Raw genomic sequence first — 20,230 nt, 5'->3', positions numbered from 1 at the left:
TCATATCAAACAAAATAGAAACAGAAATATTACTTCACTTCAATCTGCTATCTACATACAACTCATTCCGTAATTCCACCATTGCAGCGTAAAAAGATTGATTTCAATTATTCCTTCTGCTGGTCTACAAGCTTTAGCTGACTTTAGCATCTAGTAACAAATTTCTGGTTGCCATGAATGCCCTCCCCAACTTGGGGATAAAACTCTCCCTGGCGTTGGACTAAGCCTCAGGCACTTGGAAGCAGTAACCGCTGTTTTCCAAGTGCCTCTGAAGCTCAACATGATGTCAGAGATGACCCCTCCGTCCATTTTTCACCATGGTGAAAGATATCCTTGTGAGTGGTGCAATGGGGATCACATTTTAAACTCCTCACTGCCTCTCCTTTGCTCCCTATAATCAGTTAACTTGCCAAATTTCCTGTACAGCACTGCGAAAATGCAGACCAGGGATGAAGAACCTGTGGTCCTCCAGATGTGATGGACTACAACTCCCATCACCCCTGCCATTAGCCAAATCATAGAATTTAGAGTCTAACAACAGGTCCCTCATACTTGATACATCCTTGATACACCTGAGCATAGCTCAGTTGGTGGAGCAGGAACTTCTTAATCTCAGGGGTGGGAGCCCCACGTTGGGCAAAATATTCCTCCACTGAAGGGATTGGACTAGATGACCCTCGTGGTCCCTTCCAGCTCTACAGTTCTATGATTCTATGAATTCATCAAAATTCTTTCCCCTTTGATGAAAAGTCTAGTTCACACCCCAGGTTTCTCTTCCCTTGACTACTGCAACCTTGTCCTCTCTGGCTTTCCATTATTCCGCTTCAGCCATCTCAACTCTATCCAGGAGTCTACTGCCAAAGTAATTCACCTCTTCCATTACCTCCTCAAATTCCCACATCAGCTTCCTGCCATCTTCCGCATCCAACACAAATTACTTACTTTCAAAGCAAACAGGCCCGCCAACAAAATAGTAAAGGGCAAAATGCAAGCAATGATAAAACAGCCACACATATCCTGTAATTCTCTGACTCCTGTGAGTTGGGTCACTATTATTTTCCATTTGGGCTGATGGCAAAATGAGTCTGACAGCATACTTCAAGGATCACCTGCTCTTGCATGAACCTGCTCCATATCCCTCTGATATCTGAAGTGAGGTAGGTAGCAATGGGAGAGGAGGCCTTTTCAACAGGGGAACCTTTCCAAGGCAGGCTCGGGTGCTGTCTTTACAACCCTTTCTGCACCTGCTGAAAAGTTATTTGCCAAAGAATTTTATGTTGTCTGCCCTTCTTTTCCACTGGACTTTTAACTCCTACCAACTTGTGATTGTTATTTTCTTATATTTACTGCATTTTATGTCCAATGCTGTATCCCACCTTGCAAGCTAAGACTGAAGAGTGGCTAATAAATGTTTTAGAAAGTAGTAATAAACAATGTTTTTAAACAAAAAAACAGGCAATCCATAGTCTTCTGTTGATCTGCCCGCATCTTACAAAACACCCCTGCCTACTGCCTTTGCTTCTCTCCATCTCTGCCATGCATGGTCATCCAAATGTTACTGGTCCTTTAAACAAGCTTGCCTTCTCTCTTGGTACTCTTTCTGTCTATAACATCTGTGTAACAGCACACATCCCCCTTCCTTCAACCTTTGCCTCAAAATACAACTCTTTGGTGAAGGTTTTTGATCAACCTTTAGCTTTAAATTCCTGCTAAAACTAAGCTTAAACACGTGTACATGAGCACATGTCCTCCCACCCTCATTCTTACTTACATCTCCTCCCCTCTTGTTGAATTTTAGATTGTAGGCACCTCAGGTATAAGAACTACTTTTCTGTTTGTTACTCCATAAAGCAGTGAACACACTGATGGCAAAAATAAAACCACCATATTGTGAACAGGTTATGCAAACAGAACCAAAGCTGTACAACCAAACTATTTCTTCTCACTAACATACATTCCCCCAAAAGCGTATTATCTGGGAAGGCAATCTCGTAATGACCAAGGCTTGCCACCCCTCTTTAACATCCAATGTATTAGCTGCTGCAAATATAGTAGTACAGTATGATAGCCCAGTTTGCCTGACACATTAAGCAAGGGGTAGCTAAAGTTGTGCCCTCCAGAAGTTGTGGACTATAACTCCCATTAGCCCTTGCCAGCATGACAAATAGTCAGGCACCTTGGGAATTGCAGTCCAAAATACCTGGATGTTACCATGTTGGCTATTCCACATTCTTTTCTGGTTGGCACCCGTCTATCTCAAGAGACAATGGAGTGCGCTTCTGGGGGTGAAGTCAAACTGCTGGAGAATCACAGTGTCTGTTGTGGCTGCAGAAACCAGTAACTTGTAACTGCTGCATCCTGCGTTATTTTTGCTGTGTTAGCAGCACCGTAGTCACCTCTCTGGGGTGCAAGCCTGGACAGCGTAAATTGAAGTCCTGGGCTGCCCAGAAAACAAGACCTCTCGGCATCACTGATGTGGTCCAAAAGCAGAGCAGTATGTTGGCACCAGCTTGGCTGCAGGAGTTGCCGGAAGGTGGCATACAAGATGCCAGCGGTAAACAATCATTTAAAAGGGGTGGCTATCCTGTGTGCTGCCCCACATGCTGCTGGGCTACAACTCCACCATACCTGACCATTAGTCAAGCTAGCTGGAGCTGATAAGAAGTTTTAGTCCACAACATCTGAAGGGCCACAGGTTAGCTAGTGCAGGCTGCTCAGAAGCTCTTAATGCCCCAGAGTCTAGAATGTCATGTTATCTGAACCTGGGCTCATTGTTCTTCCAAGCAAACCACGAACAGTAGGGTTAGCTTGAGGAGAAAAAACAGAACCCAATTTTGGAAGACATGGATGCCAGACTTTGACTTGCTTCATTTAGAGAGACAAGAGGTGGGGTGGGGAACTTCTGAGAAGGGCGCACTAGGATGTTGCTCATTTATATGAATTATCGGTCATTTTAAACTATGGCTTAATGTGACATGCAAACTAGGTCAGTGTATGAATTAAAGTATGACTGCACTAAATAGAGTAGACCATTCTTCATCTACTAGATGACAAGGGCAGCTGTACTTGTTCTGGATTTTGTTCAAGTCAAATTCTTGAGGAGTTCCTATTTCCAGCCTCACTTCTTTTGTTATTTTAGCCTATTTATTATTCCCTATCTAGGATTATTTCACATTCTTTTAAACCTTTCACTAAAAACTTTTAATAGCCACATAAGAACATAACAATGAGAAGTGGAGCTGTATGTCAAATCATTTTATTGATGAATATTCATTACACTATGCTAAGTGGTTAATTCTGTGTTTTTCCCTTGACAGAGGATCTAAGGTTATAAGGCAAGCATTAAATATGTGTAAAAGTAGTAGTTACTTCTTAAAATGCCAAATCCCTTGTCAATGAATGGTAAATTCAAGTTTAATGAACCAGTGAATTCTTACTTTGCGTTAACATCAAAATTGTGATGTATTTTGGCGAGATGGAAAGAAAAGCAGGGCTGTAAATTAGACAGCACCCAGCAATAACACTCAAGAGTGAAGTTCCAGTTGCCTGTGTAATCTGTTGCTGCAGAGTAGGTTAATCAAAGTTAAATCATCTGTGAAATGGGTGGCTTTTGTTAAGCTGAAGGTGTCTTCAGATCACATTTGCCATCTGTATTTCATTTTATATTTTAGGCAGGTACGAAGTCAAAAATATCTCTTAAAAACAGTTCCACTTGGGAAGTGTTATGCTGTTCAGACATTATTTTTATTACACAAGCATCTGGGAACCCACATATTGAATTCTTATAGCTAAGACATACAAAGTTTGACAGTATCAAAACATGATTTTATTTTTTAAATCAGAATAGCAATGGGGAACCTGCAGCCTTCCAGACAGAGACAGAGAGCGCATTATGGAATCCTGCAATGAAACAAACTCTATCCATTTCTGGCTCTTGTCCCTGCTACCAGATTAAGCAGCCCTTAACAGAAAAACATTCTCTGCCTCAGTGTCTCAGTGATGGTGAGAAAAGTTGTTGAGTCTGAACTGTATTGCTTAATATGGATGTAAAGAGCAGCACAATTTGTCTTATTTTCTTTCTTCTCTCATTATTTTAGAAGTTCTGAACATCAAAGTACTGACAGTGACACCCATCAGTAACACTGTAAGGAAACAACTACAGGTTTTCATTCAACAGTATCTGACTCTTACTGATATAAGTGAATAACTGGCAGGCCATCTGAAGTCACTCTGTATTCCCCAAAGATAAACATCAACACCCAAATCTCTAGTGACTATCGTAACCTGGACATGTATCCCTTATGTACTTTTCTGTTCAAAACAAACAGCAGAAAGATGGATCGGGAGGAGATCAACGTTATACTATACTGTATTTTGAGCTCACTTGACTATTCTACAACAGAACTTGGCACCGGCAATTAAGAGAAACAAGTATCTGCGCCACCTTTTATTCCCTCATTGCTTTGGAATTGTTTGCTCATATTCTGGGATTATTGAATCCTATTTCAAAAGCACATAGCTGGAAGAAGATACGCAAGTTTCGGTTAACACACAGTATTCTATCCAGAAATGTTATTTTACTGTGGGAGCACTCTAAGAAGAATTAGATGGACAGGCTGTGGTTAAGAACATAAGTATTGTCATACTGGGCTAGACCAATAGCCCATCTGCCCAACATTCTGTCTCCAACGGTGTCTAGAAATGGATGCTTGAGGATGTGTATAGAATAGAGCAATTATGGAGTGATTTCTCTCCAGTTGTTCATTTCTGGCATCCAACAGTCACAGACATACGAACCATGAGCATGAGATGATCACTAATGAACCTATCCTCCATGACTTTTCTAATCATTTTCAGATTCCAGAAAGAGATGGATCTTTACTTCTGTACCCAATTCTACAAGTTCCCCACACACTGGGCACGATGCGCATCTCAATGCACCGATGCTGCTTCCTAGGTTTTCTATGGAAGATAAAGAGAGATAGTACCATGTCCCATCTGTAACCTCTAAGGGTGGGCATTTGCACAATTTGTTTGTTTTTGCATGAAATTACAGCATGGCCAAGGTTCAATTTCATTTGTAATTCTGACTGAAAACTAGTTCAGCCAAACTCAACTTCATGAAAAAGAAAACGAACCATCACTCTTGGTGTTCATATACTCAAGTCAGATCTGCTCACATGAGACAAGCAGAAGAAAAGTATCATCATGGAATTAAACTGCACCCAATTAAGCAGATGTCTCAATGATGGAGAAAGCACATGACCTTATACCTCTAAATGAAAACTCTAGCTACAGAACCAAATGAAGTCAAAACTATAGAAGTGTCTTCATTAATCAACATTTTCTACAGATGCAGTTTGAGCTAGCCTGTCTTCTTTTAAAGCTGAAATCCTAAGTATGTTTCCTTTCATTAAAACTCACTTTGTAAATTCTTTGAACTAAAAGACAGGGCATCAAAGACTGTAGATATACAGCAGAAACTTTTATTCCTTGAATTATATAGCCAAACATACTAGCAAATACACTTTTCTGTTCCTCTGTTCCTCATGTTGTCACAGCCATACAAGGCTTGAGCCTAAGTCATGTGCATGCACAGGCAAGGACCATATGAACTTAAAGAGTTTTGATACTTTCTAGTTTTTGCTGCAGCATTTCCCATTGCCAAAGAAGAAAGGCCCTGTTCAATTTAGCATATGGCTTGCCCATTAGGCTCCCAGAGGCACTGTAACAGCATTAGAAACTGAGATATGAAAGCTAGGATCTAAATGGCACCTTAAACTAGGTTATGGGTGCAACAACAGAACGTCTAGGTGTGCTTTTTTATAACAAGAATACAAAGCTGAAAAGGAATGAACTGCAGCTAAAATATTACATTCATTTTTTACATGGTCTAGTCCTTCCCATGCCCACCCCCCCAATATTATTAAGAGGGTCTCTTCTCCAGAGAGTAGCTGGGAAATAGTGAGGCAGAAAAAGGTCCTCCCTTTAATCTGAAATCTTAGGCACAGTACTGCGCCCACAGCTCAGAAACTGCTTGCGCTAATGAAATTCCCTGTCACAAAATGCGCCTAGAACAATGGGAGTTTCGAACACTGCACTGTAACAAGAGCTTCAGAAAAGTCACAGTGCCTGGCTCTCACTGTTACGTGTAAATGACTTCTTTGCATTATTATCATAATTAGTTCCATTGTTTACACCTTATGTAAAAGAAACAAAAAGTATTATTCATCTTTGAAGGATATATTTTAATTTGATAAAAGAGAACGTTGTTAAAGTAAGTAGGGTCGGATCCAGATGTGCCCTCCACAATTGGAAGGGCTCATTCTGCTCATAGGAAACCAGGATCCAGTGGAGACTCCTTGCTGGAGGAAGATGGTGGATCAGTGATTTTCACCAAGTGCTTTTTCCTATTGCAGCCCCTCACACTGTTCTTGAAAGATTCTCCTCCTTCAGCTCTTTGGATCAGGTTTTCACAGTCCTAACTTCAGAACTTCAAATGGCTCGATCACCCAACAACATTGTGACACCAGGTGATTGACAAGTGAGCAGCCCTGCACACCTGTCAATTCTGGCTCATGAGAATAAATTTTGATTAGGATTTAGTCCATGGAGCCTAAAAAAGAACCAAATCTGGATGCAACTTGTAGAGTTAAGGAACAGACCATCTAACGAATAAGCCAATATTCTATCAAACCCCAAAGTCACATGCAAAAATAGTGATTTCTTGTCCTGCAAACATTTCTGTTCCTGTATTTTCACAAAATAAGTTTTGGAATTTTTCCCTGTGGTATAACCCATCTCACCCTCTTCATGCGGGGTTTTTAAAACAAAGGAATAGGAAGAGTAAGTCATATTCACCTTCTTTTGGCTGAGTCATAACTGGTGTTTGGGTCTCCTTTGTGTATGTGACCATTTCTCGAGGAGGAAAGTCAACTTGTGTAATTTTGGACATTGCAAGTTTAATAGGTCCACGTCTAAAAAAAATGATGGAGAAAGTTATAATGCAACTACAATTCATGCAACTTACATCGAACATATTTGTAGAAAGTCAGACAATCCATCATCTCTATATAACAAGTATTAAATTTAACTATTGCTGAATTATACATCTTTTTTTAAAAAATAAAAAGCCAGCACAGAAGGGGAAACAAAGGAAAGTAAATAAAATGTCAAGAAACGGATTTGTTTGTTATGCTGCTTTTACAGATGGCAGAAACGCTAGCCCATATAACTGGTATGCACTGAGTTTTAAACAAATTTCCTCCATAAACCACAGCAGGAACCTCCTCAGATTCCCATGCTGCAGTCCACTCCATTCAGTAGTGTACTCCAGCCCCCATGAGAAGTTTTTTAGGGATGGGAAAGCCACATTCGGCCCACTTCATTTGAACAGCATGTCTCTGGACCAAGCCAATGTAAAATGTGTGAATTCTGTGCCAATGCAACACAACTGCAATTTAACTTGCAGAAAACTGTGCTACCATCTTGAAATAATATAATGCAGTTAAGAAAACAATATGTTGCAATACCTCAGCAATCACCAATTGGCAAAATTCCCAGGGAACTATTTGACCGAGAACAGGAGTGGCTAACATTTTTTGGCTAAGGGTCATATTCTCACCCTTGACCAACCTTCCAGGGGCTGCATGCCAGTGGTGTGTATGGCCAAGAGAGTGCAGTCACCCCACACTTGCAAGCACCTCTCACTTGCAAACCAGCACACAGTCCCTCCTTCTCGTCTGATCTGTGCAGACCAGTTGAGGAAGGTTACTGCTTCTTCCCAGGTCATCAAATGACCAATCTGATTGTGTGGAGGGAACAATTTGCATCCCTCCTCAAGGAGCTCTCTATCCAAGGCCCAGCTCTGAGTCTACTTTAAAACTTACTTTCACTGCCAAAAATTTTGGAGCACTTGATCCAGTCTATGGGCTAGCCACCCCTGATCTAGATATATGTACATTAACGCCTATGTTTTCACTCAATGAGTAAGGCAAACCCCCAAAATTACTGGCCCTCTTCCCTGTTTTATAAAATTACAACATATTTTCCCCCCAAAGTGCCCAAAGCAAGCCACATACATTATCTCAATAATCCTGTAAGACCAGTATTATTGCTTTATCAAAGGTATGTAGACTTAGACAAGGCATTCATGACTAACGACTTGACATGGATGTCATAAAGTCATTTTTTAAAAAAATAATTACGGGAATATTTAGTATATTAGTAAATTAAAAGTCTTTGGAAAATTAGTTGCATTAAGATGCTGAATATAAATTCAGAGGTTGCAATCCAGAAATGTACAAATGTACAGATCAAATTTGTTCTGTCATATAACGAACAGCTCTCCCCAAACACAAAACCTTTTTCTGGTTTAACATACTGTTTGTGGAAGCTGATGATCAATAAACTGCACATCATACATCACTATCACTTAATGATCTGGATGCAACCTTAAACGCATAGCTAAAATTGTTTCACATATTCTATTTTAAGACGTGAAATAATTTGGCTTATATAAAAGACAAGCATTACAACAAAGATGGAAGATAAAAAAAAAATCTCTGCTATACCCCAGATCGGAATCAGAGTGAAGCTGTAGAACTGATGGATCAGTATCCCAATGCAGCGTCCTGACAACACAGGTTGAAGAACAACCATGCAGCATTAGCAAAAAAGGCCAGAGATTAGTGAAGCAAATACATTCTATTCAATGTTAAAAGCTATCGGAAGCTACAGTAATATCATGGCTTCAGATATTTTAAAAGTGCCAGAAATATCAGTTAGTGGAAATTGAGGGGACATTCAGCGCTACTACAACAATACATGCATCATACCAATTAAAATAGAAACATACAGTTCAGAACAATTAGTAGAGCGACAGCATTCAGTTGATCAATCCGTAAGACTGATTAAAACCTTTTTACTCGGCTAAAACTGAGGTTTTAAAAAGTGTAATTGTTTTTAATTTAAATATAAGATTTTAATGCAACACCTGTGGAAGGCAGGTATTTCCGTAGAAGACACGCCCCCTTATTTCCCACACGGAAGAAATGGCTTTTCTTAGATGTGCATGTGTTGCATCAGGTCCTAACAAAGAGCAGGGTTCTTTACCCTCAGATCTTTTATACACATGCAAATGTATGCAAATTTAAAAGTTATACAATGAATCACATAGCACTTCTTTAAATAGGTGACATCCCCTGTATTTAGAGATGCATTCAGTCAAGGATAAGCTTTGACTTAACTTAAGAGTTTATTAACACTATACAGCTACATAGATTTAGTGGTGTCACCCGAGATCCAGTTTGTTAACATACTGTGATCTTGCCCGAAGCATTAAATATGTTCAGGAAATTGTCATATTGGTAAAGGAAATGAGTCAACACATAAACCTTTGGGTGCAGGAAAAAGCGCTTTTCCACTGGGATATACTGCTGCTAGTGTTTCCAAGATGTGACATTGCTATAATTATGGGTTAAGCACTGCCTTGGGCTTATGTCATTTAATTTAAAGCCAACTCAAGACAGTCAATGTTGCAGCATTCAGCAAGTTAAGGAGTGCAGTACTATGTTTACTCAGAAGTAAGTCTGCTGAATTTGAGATTTACTTTCTTGTAAGTAGGTTTAAGACAACAACCATTTAGGAAATATTTCAAGTTGCAACTATATAGTATATAAGAGTAACATACCAAGCATTAGCTTGAACCTACATAAATAAAATTGTATACATTTTAGTCTTGTGGCCTACTAGAATGCTAGAAAATGCTAAAATGCTAGAAAAGCAAAGCAAATATAAATAAACACACATATCAGATGTTCTAATGACTAACCACATTCAAAATAAAGAAGTTTGTCTTTTGATAAGTAATAAAGTTGCTTTCATGAAACTCGAAAACCATTTCAGATAGATTTTGCATTAAAATAACTGGTCTACTGTTCACTATAAATTCATTACTCCCATTATTTATTAAATTTAATTCATACCCCTCTTTTCTACAACAGGATGCACCAAAGCAGCACACAAAAATAAAATCACCAGCAATACAACAAAACATTAATAATGTAGAAGAGCAACAAAAGCATAACAAGTTTACAAAATAGCAGAGTGCTAACATTAAAAATTCACCTGAATGAATAGATCTTCAAAACTTGCCTAAAGCAGACAAAAGGGAACCTAATGGTTTTCCCAGGGAAGAAATTCTAGTTTTGGTACCATAGCCAAAAAGGCCCTGTACTGCTGCTGGAGGGATGGAGAACAGGACATCTGAAGGCAATCTTAGGACTCGGGCAGCTTTGTATGGAAGAACATACATCTGGAGATAACTCTTAACCCCCTAGGACCAGGTTAACTCCAGTGGTCCAACCAACACATACATACATATAGTATAGGTACAAGATTTCTTCCACTTGCACAACCACTGGATAACTCACAGAACAGAACATCCCCTTCCTCTCCTGGCCCCTGCACCCCCCTGCATCTGCTCTGAAGGGTCCCTCAACTCTCCAGAGCAGTGCAGGGGGCTCCAGGGGTGAAGAGAGAAAGCGTCATTCACACTGTGTGAATGAAACTGTGTTCCACCCATCCATAGACACAGTTGGCTAGAACTCTTAATCAACACCATTTATTGGGTGAAGCCCATGATGGAAGACTTGGTATTCATATAATTCTCATGGCAGGGAAGTCACAGAAGCACAGCTGCTCTTTTATGCCCCACCAAATGTAATACGAGAATCCCCAAACTATGCAGGAGAAGTCACCAGATGGGCTTCTCCTGTATGATCCAGAAATTCTCATGCAATCCTTCTGGCACATGAAGGACTGGTGCTACTGTGGCTCCCTCATTGCCAGATGATTGTGGAATTTACAAAGTATACGTTCTGTCCCCTAGGTGCTTAACCTAAAGATACACTTCCTTATTTTCCAATAGAAAGTGGAACTCTACCCTATTTTGCGGGCTCAGGTCAGATATACTATCATTTTTCTTTTTTTCAAAACAAAGAAAGTGTCTTAAATGGCAGAAGCGAAGCCCACAGTCACAACTGAACTACTACACTACAAGTGATTTCCATCTGCACATGACTGTACCCAACCACATGCTGATGGTAAACTAAGGCTATCTATGACTATGTGAATTAATACAGAATGACACAGTTTCTCTTACTGGTGACCCCCAGGAGGAAATATCTAGTAGTGAAATGATACTTCCATTTCAACTTAAGACTGTATGTTCCATGTACATGGATGCAGCCAAGAAAGCCAATCCTAAATTCTCACAATACCGATTTTTAGGAAGAGACTGGGCTCTTCAGGGAGATAATTTACACCCTAATGTAGGCCAGTTTAACCTGACTCATGGCACTGATGATCTTGACATCTGCTCAAAATACCAATGCTCAGCGCATAAGCATGTCTGTACGTGTGTGCACCCCCCACCAGTGATGATATAGCAATCCCAGGGTAAAATGAATAACTATCAGAACATTCCTGAGAGATATATTTGAGCATACAGAGTAATAAGTTGAATTTAAAAACAAGAAGCAAGAAACAATGAACTGGGGTGCAGCATTGGATAAACACTGGCTAAGCGAACTATGTGATTTATTAAAGGATTTTAGAATTAAAAATATGGTACAATCCCTCCCTCCTTAGTAAATGGAAATTGCTCATTACTTAGAACCAGATGCTGGCACACTGCCCACTTCCTCATCTAACCCTTCCTCTGTAACCAAAGATTTCATCCAAGAGTTCTGGTAAACTTTAAAGTACGTTCTTGGGTAGAGACCTGGACTAGAAAGAGAAGGCTAGATGGGGAAATAGGAAATCACACCAGCCTCTCATTCTGAGGAGAGGGTTCTGCTGGGTCCTATGACATGTTTGGAGAGATTGTGCCACACCTTTAAAGCAGAAAATTATTTTTTCAGTAACGTTAACACTTGTCAATTTTAATACCGTACTGCATTTTTGAGACCCCAACATATTTAATCCGGAAATCTTTCAAGAAAACATACCTAGAACCAACAGCACCATCACCAGAATCCTGGCTTCCAGCCTCACTTGGTGTGCTCACAGATTTCGAAGATGGAGACATAGGAGGAGGGACTAAATAGTGAAACAGACAGGTATCCGCTGTTACTAGTCGTAGAGGTTGCACAGCTTAGGATGTTTCCAAATTAATTTAACATGGAAGCATTAAAAAAGTGATGGTAAACAAAAAATAAAATAAAATGGATGAAAATGAATAATAGAAAAAAAGGGGAAAAGACAATGTTAACATATCATGCTGGAGACTCATGCAGTTTTTAGCATTTAATGCATTTTGGGGTTATGTAGCAAGTATACTTTATACAAAATGCTGGGATAATAAGGATTCTGCAGTTTAATACTTAGCTAAAAAACTGTTATTCAGAAACTGAAATATGTTATTAAAATTTACACAATGAATTTGGGGTTGTTATATCTTATAATACCAATTATTATTGGAGCGGGGGTAAGGAGTCATAAAACAAGCTCTTCTCCAAAACACAGTGTTTTAAACTTGTAATTATTTACTGAAAACAGTTTGTTCTCTTCAGCTAAACCTCATTTTATAAGTTCTTAACATTATATTTTTAAAAGCCTCACCTTAAAAGGGAAGTTTGTTTACAACATTTTGTGATACAAATTTAGTGCAACTGGAATGGTAAATGAGAAGCAGCAGCATGCAACCTAAAACATGTGCCTATCAATTAATTACGCTTGTGCAACATCCAATAAAGATGTACAAGTTTTAATGTCTCTACATTGGTTTTTATCCAGATCTGCATTTTTCAGAGCCAAATATCCCCACAATAAGTAATTTTGTTTTCACTGAGGATAAATGGGAGTATGTATTGAGCTGGATTCAGAGTTTCCGTGAGAAGAATTCAGCTTACAGGATGCTTCTGCTGGAGGAAGGAAAGGCAATTTTCAGACTCGTTCTTTGTTCTGTTGACCCCAGAAAAGCTACTCTGGAGGATTTGGGGACCCTCCAAAATAGAAAGGGAAGGTGGCATTGACAAATAAAGTTTTTCCCCCATCTCCCATAACCCACACGGTAAATCTCAGGCAGTTCTGATTGGGAAAGGGAAACTCAAAAGCCAGTCAATCAATAAACATTATGCTGATGCAGTTGAACTGATATACAGATTTCTTATTTGAATTATACAAAGGAATTAAAAGTATTCCAACTGCAGATATAATTGCTGATTATAAGAAATATTTTCAGAAAGGGGAAGGACAGAATGTCTTATCCTACAGCACTATATTAAAAATCATATGCCTTGCTACTCGTCACTGCTCAGTGTCTTCAAAATATGAAAATATAAGCTTTGGAAATGGAAAAGTATTTTTAATAAAACACATTAATCCTTCTATAGGACTAGTAAAATCAAAACATTGTTTTTTAATGAACTGCTATTTTCATGTTATTTTAAAAGAATATGCACTAACACTTAGTCCTGGAGACAGACACAACCCATTATTTGATTATTCTAAGAGGGGCATGCTGAATCAAGTTCTTTGTTATGTTTTTAACTAGTTGCTACTGCCATCTATTGGTTGTTAAACAGTATGATGGTTTAGAACACAGCTTTCCAAACTGTATGTTGCGACAGTGTGTGTAGGTTTGTCGCGCAAAAGCTCCCCACACTCCTTGCAGGGCAGCTGGAAAGTGGTTAGTGTAACCTCCTGTTTGCTAGTAAAACTGAATTACTGTGTCATGAAATGATGCATGTCTAAAAAGTGTGTCATCAACATGAAAGGTTTTGAAAGCTCTGGTCTAGAACCGTCAAATATTGTAGGTGCCTTTTTCTATTAGAGGAAACTATAGTATTTCCTCCAATAAAGTAGTTTACATGTAATATTGATTAGGAAGCAAATAGCTTCCAATTCAGTGAGACCTGAGCCAGAGTAGAGTGTGGTAGAATAGATTTTAAACCACTGCAGACAACAGATCGGAAACATGGAGTTGTGCCCAAAAATGTTACCACATTCACACAACGACTTCCACTTGTACAACAAAAATTCTCTTCCAACTCCTCTCCCCACATGCACCTCACGCTCCCAAGTCTGCTCCAGAAAGTTGGACCCCTAAAGCCGATTATTTTGTGGAGGGAGTCTTCTACTGCACAAGTGAAATTCCTTGCATGAACAGAACAACTTGGGCACAACCCATGAATTTTAAATGCTCCCCTATGCAAGAATTTCCCTGCTGTTCAGACCACTCCACAGTGTGGGTGCTTTCCATCTGCATGTCTTTCCCTTTAATGATCGGGAAGTATTTTTAAAATGTGATCACTCACCTATAGTCTGAAGTAGTTTAATCTGTCCTACCTCCTCAGAAGCCTATTGCTATTTACCTCATAAATACAATTAGAACTGGTCTGTTAATGAAGCAAAACTGAACATACCCTACTTAAGCTGAATTAGTAGCCGATTAATAAAATTAATAAATAATAATAAAATTAGCTCATCGTTTTTTGAACAACAAGGAGAGTTTGCCAATTCAAACATTAAATCAAAATGATCAAAGCATAACAAAACTGGTGACTAAGCCCAACTGAACAAAATAGGACTTACTCCTGTTAATAAAATGGTATGGTCAGTTACGATCCAGTGCCAAATATTATAATCTTCACAGGAGCACCAAAGATTAAGGTCCTTCCTGCACCACCAGCCCTGAAATTTTGGAAGCAGTTTCTAACAATGAAGTTATATTTGATAAAAGTATTGCTACCAAGTTCTACTAGTGTCTTTTCCTTTTCAAAATATTCCTATCAGAAGTGTTAAAGGCTATTTGGTATTTGGAAATACAGTGGTCCTCGGGTTAAGTACTTAATTCGTTCTGGAGGTCCGTTCTTAACCTGAAACTGTTCTTAACCTGAAGCACCGCTTTAGCTAATGGGGCCTCCTCCTGCAGCTGCGCCGCTGAAGCCCGATTTCTGTTCTTATCCTGAAGCACTATTTCAGGGTTAGTGGAGCATGTAACCTGAAGCGTATGTAACCTGAAGCGTATGTAACCCGAGGTACCAGTGTACATTAGCTTGAAAAGTAGACATAAACAAAAGGAGGCTGCCTCAGTTATACTACTGCACTAAAAATGTTTATGTCGCAGCCAGATCGCCCTCATATCCAAGGAATCACATCCAAGGAATCACGTTGTCAAGGAGGACAGCACCAAGGTCCTCAATAAATTTGCTGCAGACTTTGCTATGGAAGCCACTTCTAAAGCCGATGTTCACGTGGAACCCCACAAGAAGTAGCTCCACGTCACACTGGCCTATCACTTCCAAGCCAGCCCCTTGCCGATGCTCGAGAAGTTTTTTTTTTTTTTTTTTTATAAATATTTATTAAGTTTTACATAAACAATAAAGAACAACATAAACAACACATAACACAGAAAAAATACACAAACATAAAACACAAAAACAACAGTAATAAACAATAAAAATAGAGAAAATTAAAAAAAAATACCCTTTTTATCTTCATAATGACCTTGCATTTACTTGTTTCTGCGACTTCCCCCAACCTCCCTACTCTGTATTCCAAATCAAATGTTCTGTCTGCAAATTCTTTCCCTCTATCATAATTTAAATTTCTCATCATCTTAAATCCATATCCCATAATTATATTTCCTTCAGTCTAGATTTTAGATCTTTTTCTGTTCACCTTTCTTGCTAAAAACCAGTCACCTTCAGTCCGATATCTTCAAATGTTCGTTATCTTGCAGTATTTCTGTAAATAGTCTTTAAATTTCCTCCAATCTTCCCTCACCGTCTCTTCTCCCTGGTCTCTAATCCTGCCGGTCATTTCTGCTGATTCCATGTAGTCGATGACTTTCATCTGCCATTCTTCCAGAGTGGGTAATTCTTCTGTCTTCCAATACTGTGCAATAAGTATTCTTGCTGCTGCTGTAGCATACATAAAGAAAATCCTATCTTTCTTGTGCACCTGTTGGCCAACCATGCCCAGGAGAAAGGCTTCTGGCTTCTTCGAAAATGTGTATTTAAACACTTTTTTCAGCTCATTATAAATCATCTCCCAGAATGCCTTAATCTTAGGGCACGTCCACCAAAGGTGAAAGAATGTGCCTTCAACTTCTTTACATTTCCAACACTTATTATCGGGCAAATGGTAAATTTTCGCAAGCTTGACTGGTGTCATGTACCACCTATATATCATTTTCATTACATTCTCTCTTAGGGCATTAGATGCCGTAAATTTTATACCGGTGGTCCATAACCGTTCCCAGTCAGCAAACATTATATTATGGCCCAAGTCTTGTGCCCATTTAATCATCACTGATTTCACTTCCTCATCCTGTGTATTCCATTTTAGTAGCAAGTTATACATTCTTGACAAAATCTTAGTTTTGGGTTCTAACAATTCTGTCTCCAATTTTGATTTTTCCACCTGGAAGCCAATTTTTCTATCCATTTTAAATGCTTCCATTATTTGATGATAATGGAGCCAATCTCGGACTTTACTTTTTAATTTATCAAAACTCTGTAGTTTCAATTTGTCTCCATCTTGTTCTAAAATCTCCCAATATTTTGGCCAGTTTGCCTCCATATTGAGCTTTTTTAGTGCTTTTGCTTCCATTGGGGACAACCACCTTGGGGTCTTGGTTTCAAGCAAGTCTTTATACCTCATCCAAACTTTAAACAATGCATTCCTAACAATGTGGATTTTAAACATTCTATGCACTTTAACCTTGTCATACCATAGATATGCATGCCAACCAAAAACATTGTTAAATCCTTCTAGATCCAACATGTCAGTGTTTTCAAGAAGTAGCCATTCTTTTAACCAACAAAAGGCTGCCGCCTCATAATAAAGTTTCAGGTCTGGCAGGGCAAAGCCCCCTCTTTCTTTTGCGTCGGTCAATATTTTAAATTTTATCCTTGGCTTTTTGCCCTGCCAGACAAATCTGGATATATCTCTTTGCCACCTCTTGAAACAATCAATCTTATCTATAATTTGCAGTGTCTGAAACAAAAACAACATTCTTGGCAATACATTCATCTTTATCACAGCAATACGACCCATTAAGGAGAGTTTCAAATTAGACCATATATCTAGATCTTTCTTTATCTCCGACCAACTTTTCTCATAATTGTCTTTATATAAATTTCCATTTTTCGCAGTCATAGTAATACCCAAATATTTCACTTTTTTCACTACTGCCAATCCTGTCTCATTCTGAAATCTTTCTTTCTCAATTTCTGTTAGATTCTTTGTCAAAACTTTGGTTTTTGTTTTGTTCAATTTAAACCCTGCCAGTCGACCAAACTCTTGGATCAGTTCTAAGGCTCTTTTCACACTGGATTCTGGCTCCTGTAATGTCAGAACTAGGTCATCTGCAAATGCTCTTAATTTATATTGTTTAGCTCCGACCTGAATCCCTCTGACCAATTGGTCCTTTCTAATCATATTCAGCAACACCTCCAGGACTGATATAAACAGCAAAGGAGAAATTGGGCAACCTTGTCGCGTACCTTTCTCTATTCTGAACTCCTCAGTGATTACACTGTTTACAATTAACTTAGCTTTTTGTTCAGAATAGATTGCACCTATACCATTTTCAAATTCCTGACCTACCCCCATACTTTGGAGATTTTTCTTCATAAAACTCCAAGAAATATTATCGAAGGCCTTCTCCGCATCCACAAATATTAGAACCGCCTTAGTATTTATTTTTTCTTGTAAAAATTCCAGAATGTCTATTATATTCCTTACATTATCTGATAAATGTCTTCCTGGGAGAAAGCCTGCTTGGTCCTTATGAATCTCCTCTATTAAAACCTTCTTGAATCTTCTAGCCAGAATATCTGCAAAAATTTTGTAATCCACATTAAGTAATGATATTGGGCGGTAGTCTTTGAGTTGGTGTTTCTGAGTCTCTACCTTTGGTATAAGTGTAACAAAAGCTTCTTTCCACGTATCTGGTGCCTTCTCCCCCTGAAGTATTTTGTTACAAACTTCTTTCAATGGCTGAATTAGCCAGTCTTTCAGTGCTTTATAATATCTAGCAGTCAGTCCATCGGGTCCTGGAGACTTGCCCAGTTGCATATTCTGAATGGCACTCTCGACCTCTTGGTCTGTTATGCTATAATTCAATTTCAATCTATTCTCTTGAGATATTTTCGGTAGCCCATTCGCTTTCAAGAATTTCTCTATGTCTACTTCCTTCTGGGGTTGTTGAGAATAAAGCTGTTTAAAATATTTTTGAAAAGCGGTCCTTATTTCTGTAGGGTTCTGAATAGTTTTTCCTTCCACTTCTAGATTTGTTATTGTATTCAACTTTTGTCTCTTCTTAATTTGCCAAGCCAATAATTTCCCACACTTGTTTGCAGATTCAAAAGTTCTCTGTCTCATTTGTCTGATCTTCCACTCAATCTCTTGATTTACCATTTGCATATATTCCACTTGATATAATTTAATCTCTCTTAGAGTTTCCTTTGAATTTGGCTTTAATCTCAATCTCTTTTCTCCTTCATTGATCTTTTCCAAGATCTTTTCCCTTCTTTCCTTTTGTAATCTCTTTTTAAGCGTATTTTGTTGTATCAAGAACCCTCTCATAACAGCTTTACTTGCATCCCATACGATTCTTTTCTCCACCGTCGTGTTCAAATTTATCTCGAAATAGTCTTTCAAAGTTTTCTGGGCCTTTTTGTTCACTTCCTCATCCCTGAAGAGAGAGTCGTTCATTCTCCATCTGAAAGAACCAGTTGGTAGTAAGTTCATTCCCATCTTTACTGCATTATGGTCGGAGCAAGTTTTTGGGCAGATTTCCACCTTTTTTATATTTGGTGCCAGTCCTCGGGTGATCCATATTTGGTCGATTCGTGTCCAAGTCATTTTAGCTTCAGAATAGAAGGTTCCCTCTCTTCCTAACGGGTTTTTGGTTCTCCAGATGTCAATCAAGTCCAGGTTATCAGTCAAATCAAAAAAGGTTTTCGGTAGTCTACCATCCTTGGTGACCACCTGTCGTTGCGCCTTGTCCATATTTGTTGAAACAACTCCATTCATATCTCCCATCAAAATCACACTGTATTCCAAATATTCATTCAGTGTCTCATGCAGCTTCTTAAAAAACTCGGATTTTCCCTCGTTTGGTGCATACACTCCTACTATCAGATACTTCTGTCCATGGTACTGTATTTCAATTGCCAAATATCTTCCATGTTCATCCTTAAACATAAATTTTGGTGTAAGGCTCTCTTTGGCATATATTACTACTCCTCTTTTTTTGACTTTGTCAGATGAGATAAATTCTTGACCCAATCTTTTGTTAATTAAAATTTTCCTATGGAGCCTGGTCACATGTGTTTCTTGTAAGCAGATCAAGTCCAATTGTTCTTTCTTTAAAATATGGAATATCGATTTCCTCTTTCGAACTGAGTTGAGGCCATTACAATTCCAGCTTAGAAGTTGCAGAGACATGATGAATTTATTCTGTTATATTCCTCCAGATGCTCCCTCTGTCTTGTCTTTATCTGTCAAGTCCGGCGTTGTCCTCTTCTTTCTGTTTCGTTTCGGCCTTGCTCCTGTCTTATCTTCCTCTCCCTCCTCTGATGACTCCAAGGAATCTGCTACTTTTAATGTTCCTTTCTGTAGGTCCTCTCCATAAACTTCTAAAAAGGCGTTCTTGTCTTCCACTGATCTTACTTTTGTCTTTCTTCCCTTGATACTGAAGGAGAGTCCTTCCGGAAATTCCCACCTGAAAATGATGTTGTTTTTTCTTAATTGAATAACTAGATCTTTATAATTCGATCTAAGGTCCAGAAGATGCTTTGGAATATCCTTGAAGATCTCGACTTTGGATTGATTAATTATCAATGATTTTTGAAAATGTAGTCCCAAAATCTTGTCTCTTTCTTCTTTGGTTCTAAATGTAACCAAACAGTCTCTAATTTTGATCTTCTTGCTTGTTCTTCCCAGACGAAAGGCACTCAGGATCTTAAATTCCTCCTTCTCAGGCTCCAAAGTCCAAAATTTCTGAAATTCTTGTGTCAGAAGGTCCCGCAGGCTTCCTTCCTCGATCTCTGGAACGTTTCTAATTCTCAGATTAGTTTGTTTATCTTTTAATTCCAGCATAGAAAATCTTGCTCTATACTCCTCCAATTGCTTGCTCATCGGTGGCAATTTCTCCTCTGTAGCAGCTGCAACCCCCCTTGCCTCCTCAGCAATTTTTCTTGTCTCAACCGAC

General features: G+C 38.8%; 1 protein-coding gene across 7 annotated transcripts in view; it reads right to left on the bottom strand.

Annotated features, from left to right (window-relative positions):
• DYNC1I2 (dynein cytoplasmic 1 intermediate chain 2) overlaps positions 1-20,230 on the bottom strand; it is a 42,599-nt gene that overhangs the window by 12,689 nt on the left and 9,680 nt on the right. For 2 of the 7 annotated variants that reach the window (XM_083408977.1, XM_083408976.1), the window contains exons 4-6: positions 12,012-12,156; positions 8,574-8,633; positions 6,862-6,977 (exon numbers count right to left, since the gene is read on the bottom strand). In XM_083408977.1, coding sequence (XP_083265103.1) covers positions 6,862-6,977; positions 8,574-8,633; positions 12,012-12,156 — 321 coding nt within the window. The remainder of the gene's footprint in view (positions 1-6,861; positions 6,978-8,573; positions 8,634-12,011; positions 12,157-20,230) is intronic. The other 5 variants (XM_083408978.1, XM_083408979.1, XM_083408981.1 and 2 more) reach the window with 3 other exon arrangements.

Source organism: Podarcis tiliguerta (genome assembly GCF_965153285.1).
Source record: "Podarcis tiliguerta genome assembly, chromosome: 1".
Classification (NCBI taxonomy): domain Eukaryota; kingdom Metazoa; phylum Chordata; class Lepidosauria; order Squamata; family Lacertidae; genus Podarcis; species Podarcis tiliguerta.
This window is presented reverse-complemented; position numbering and strand designations above follow the sequence as displayed.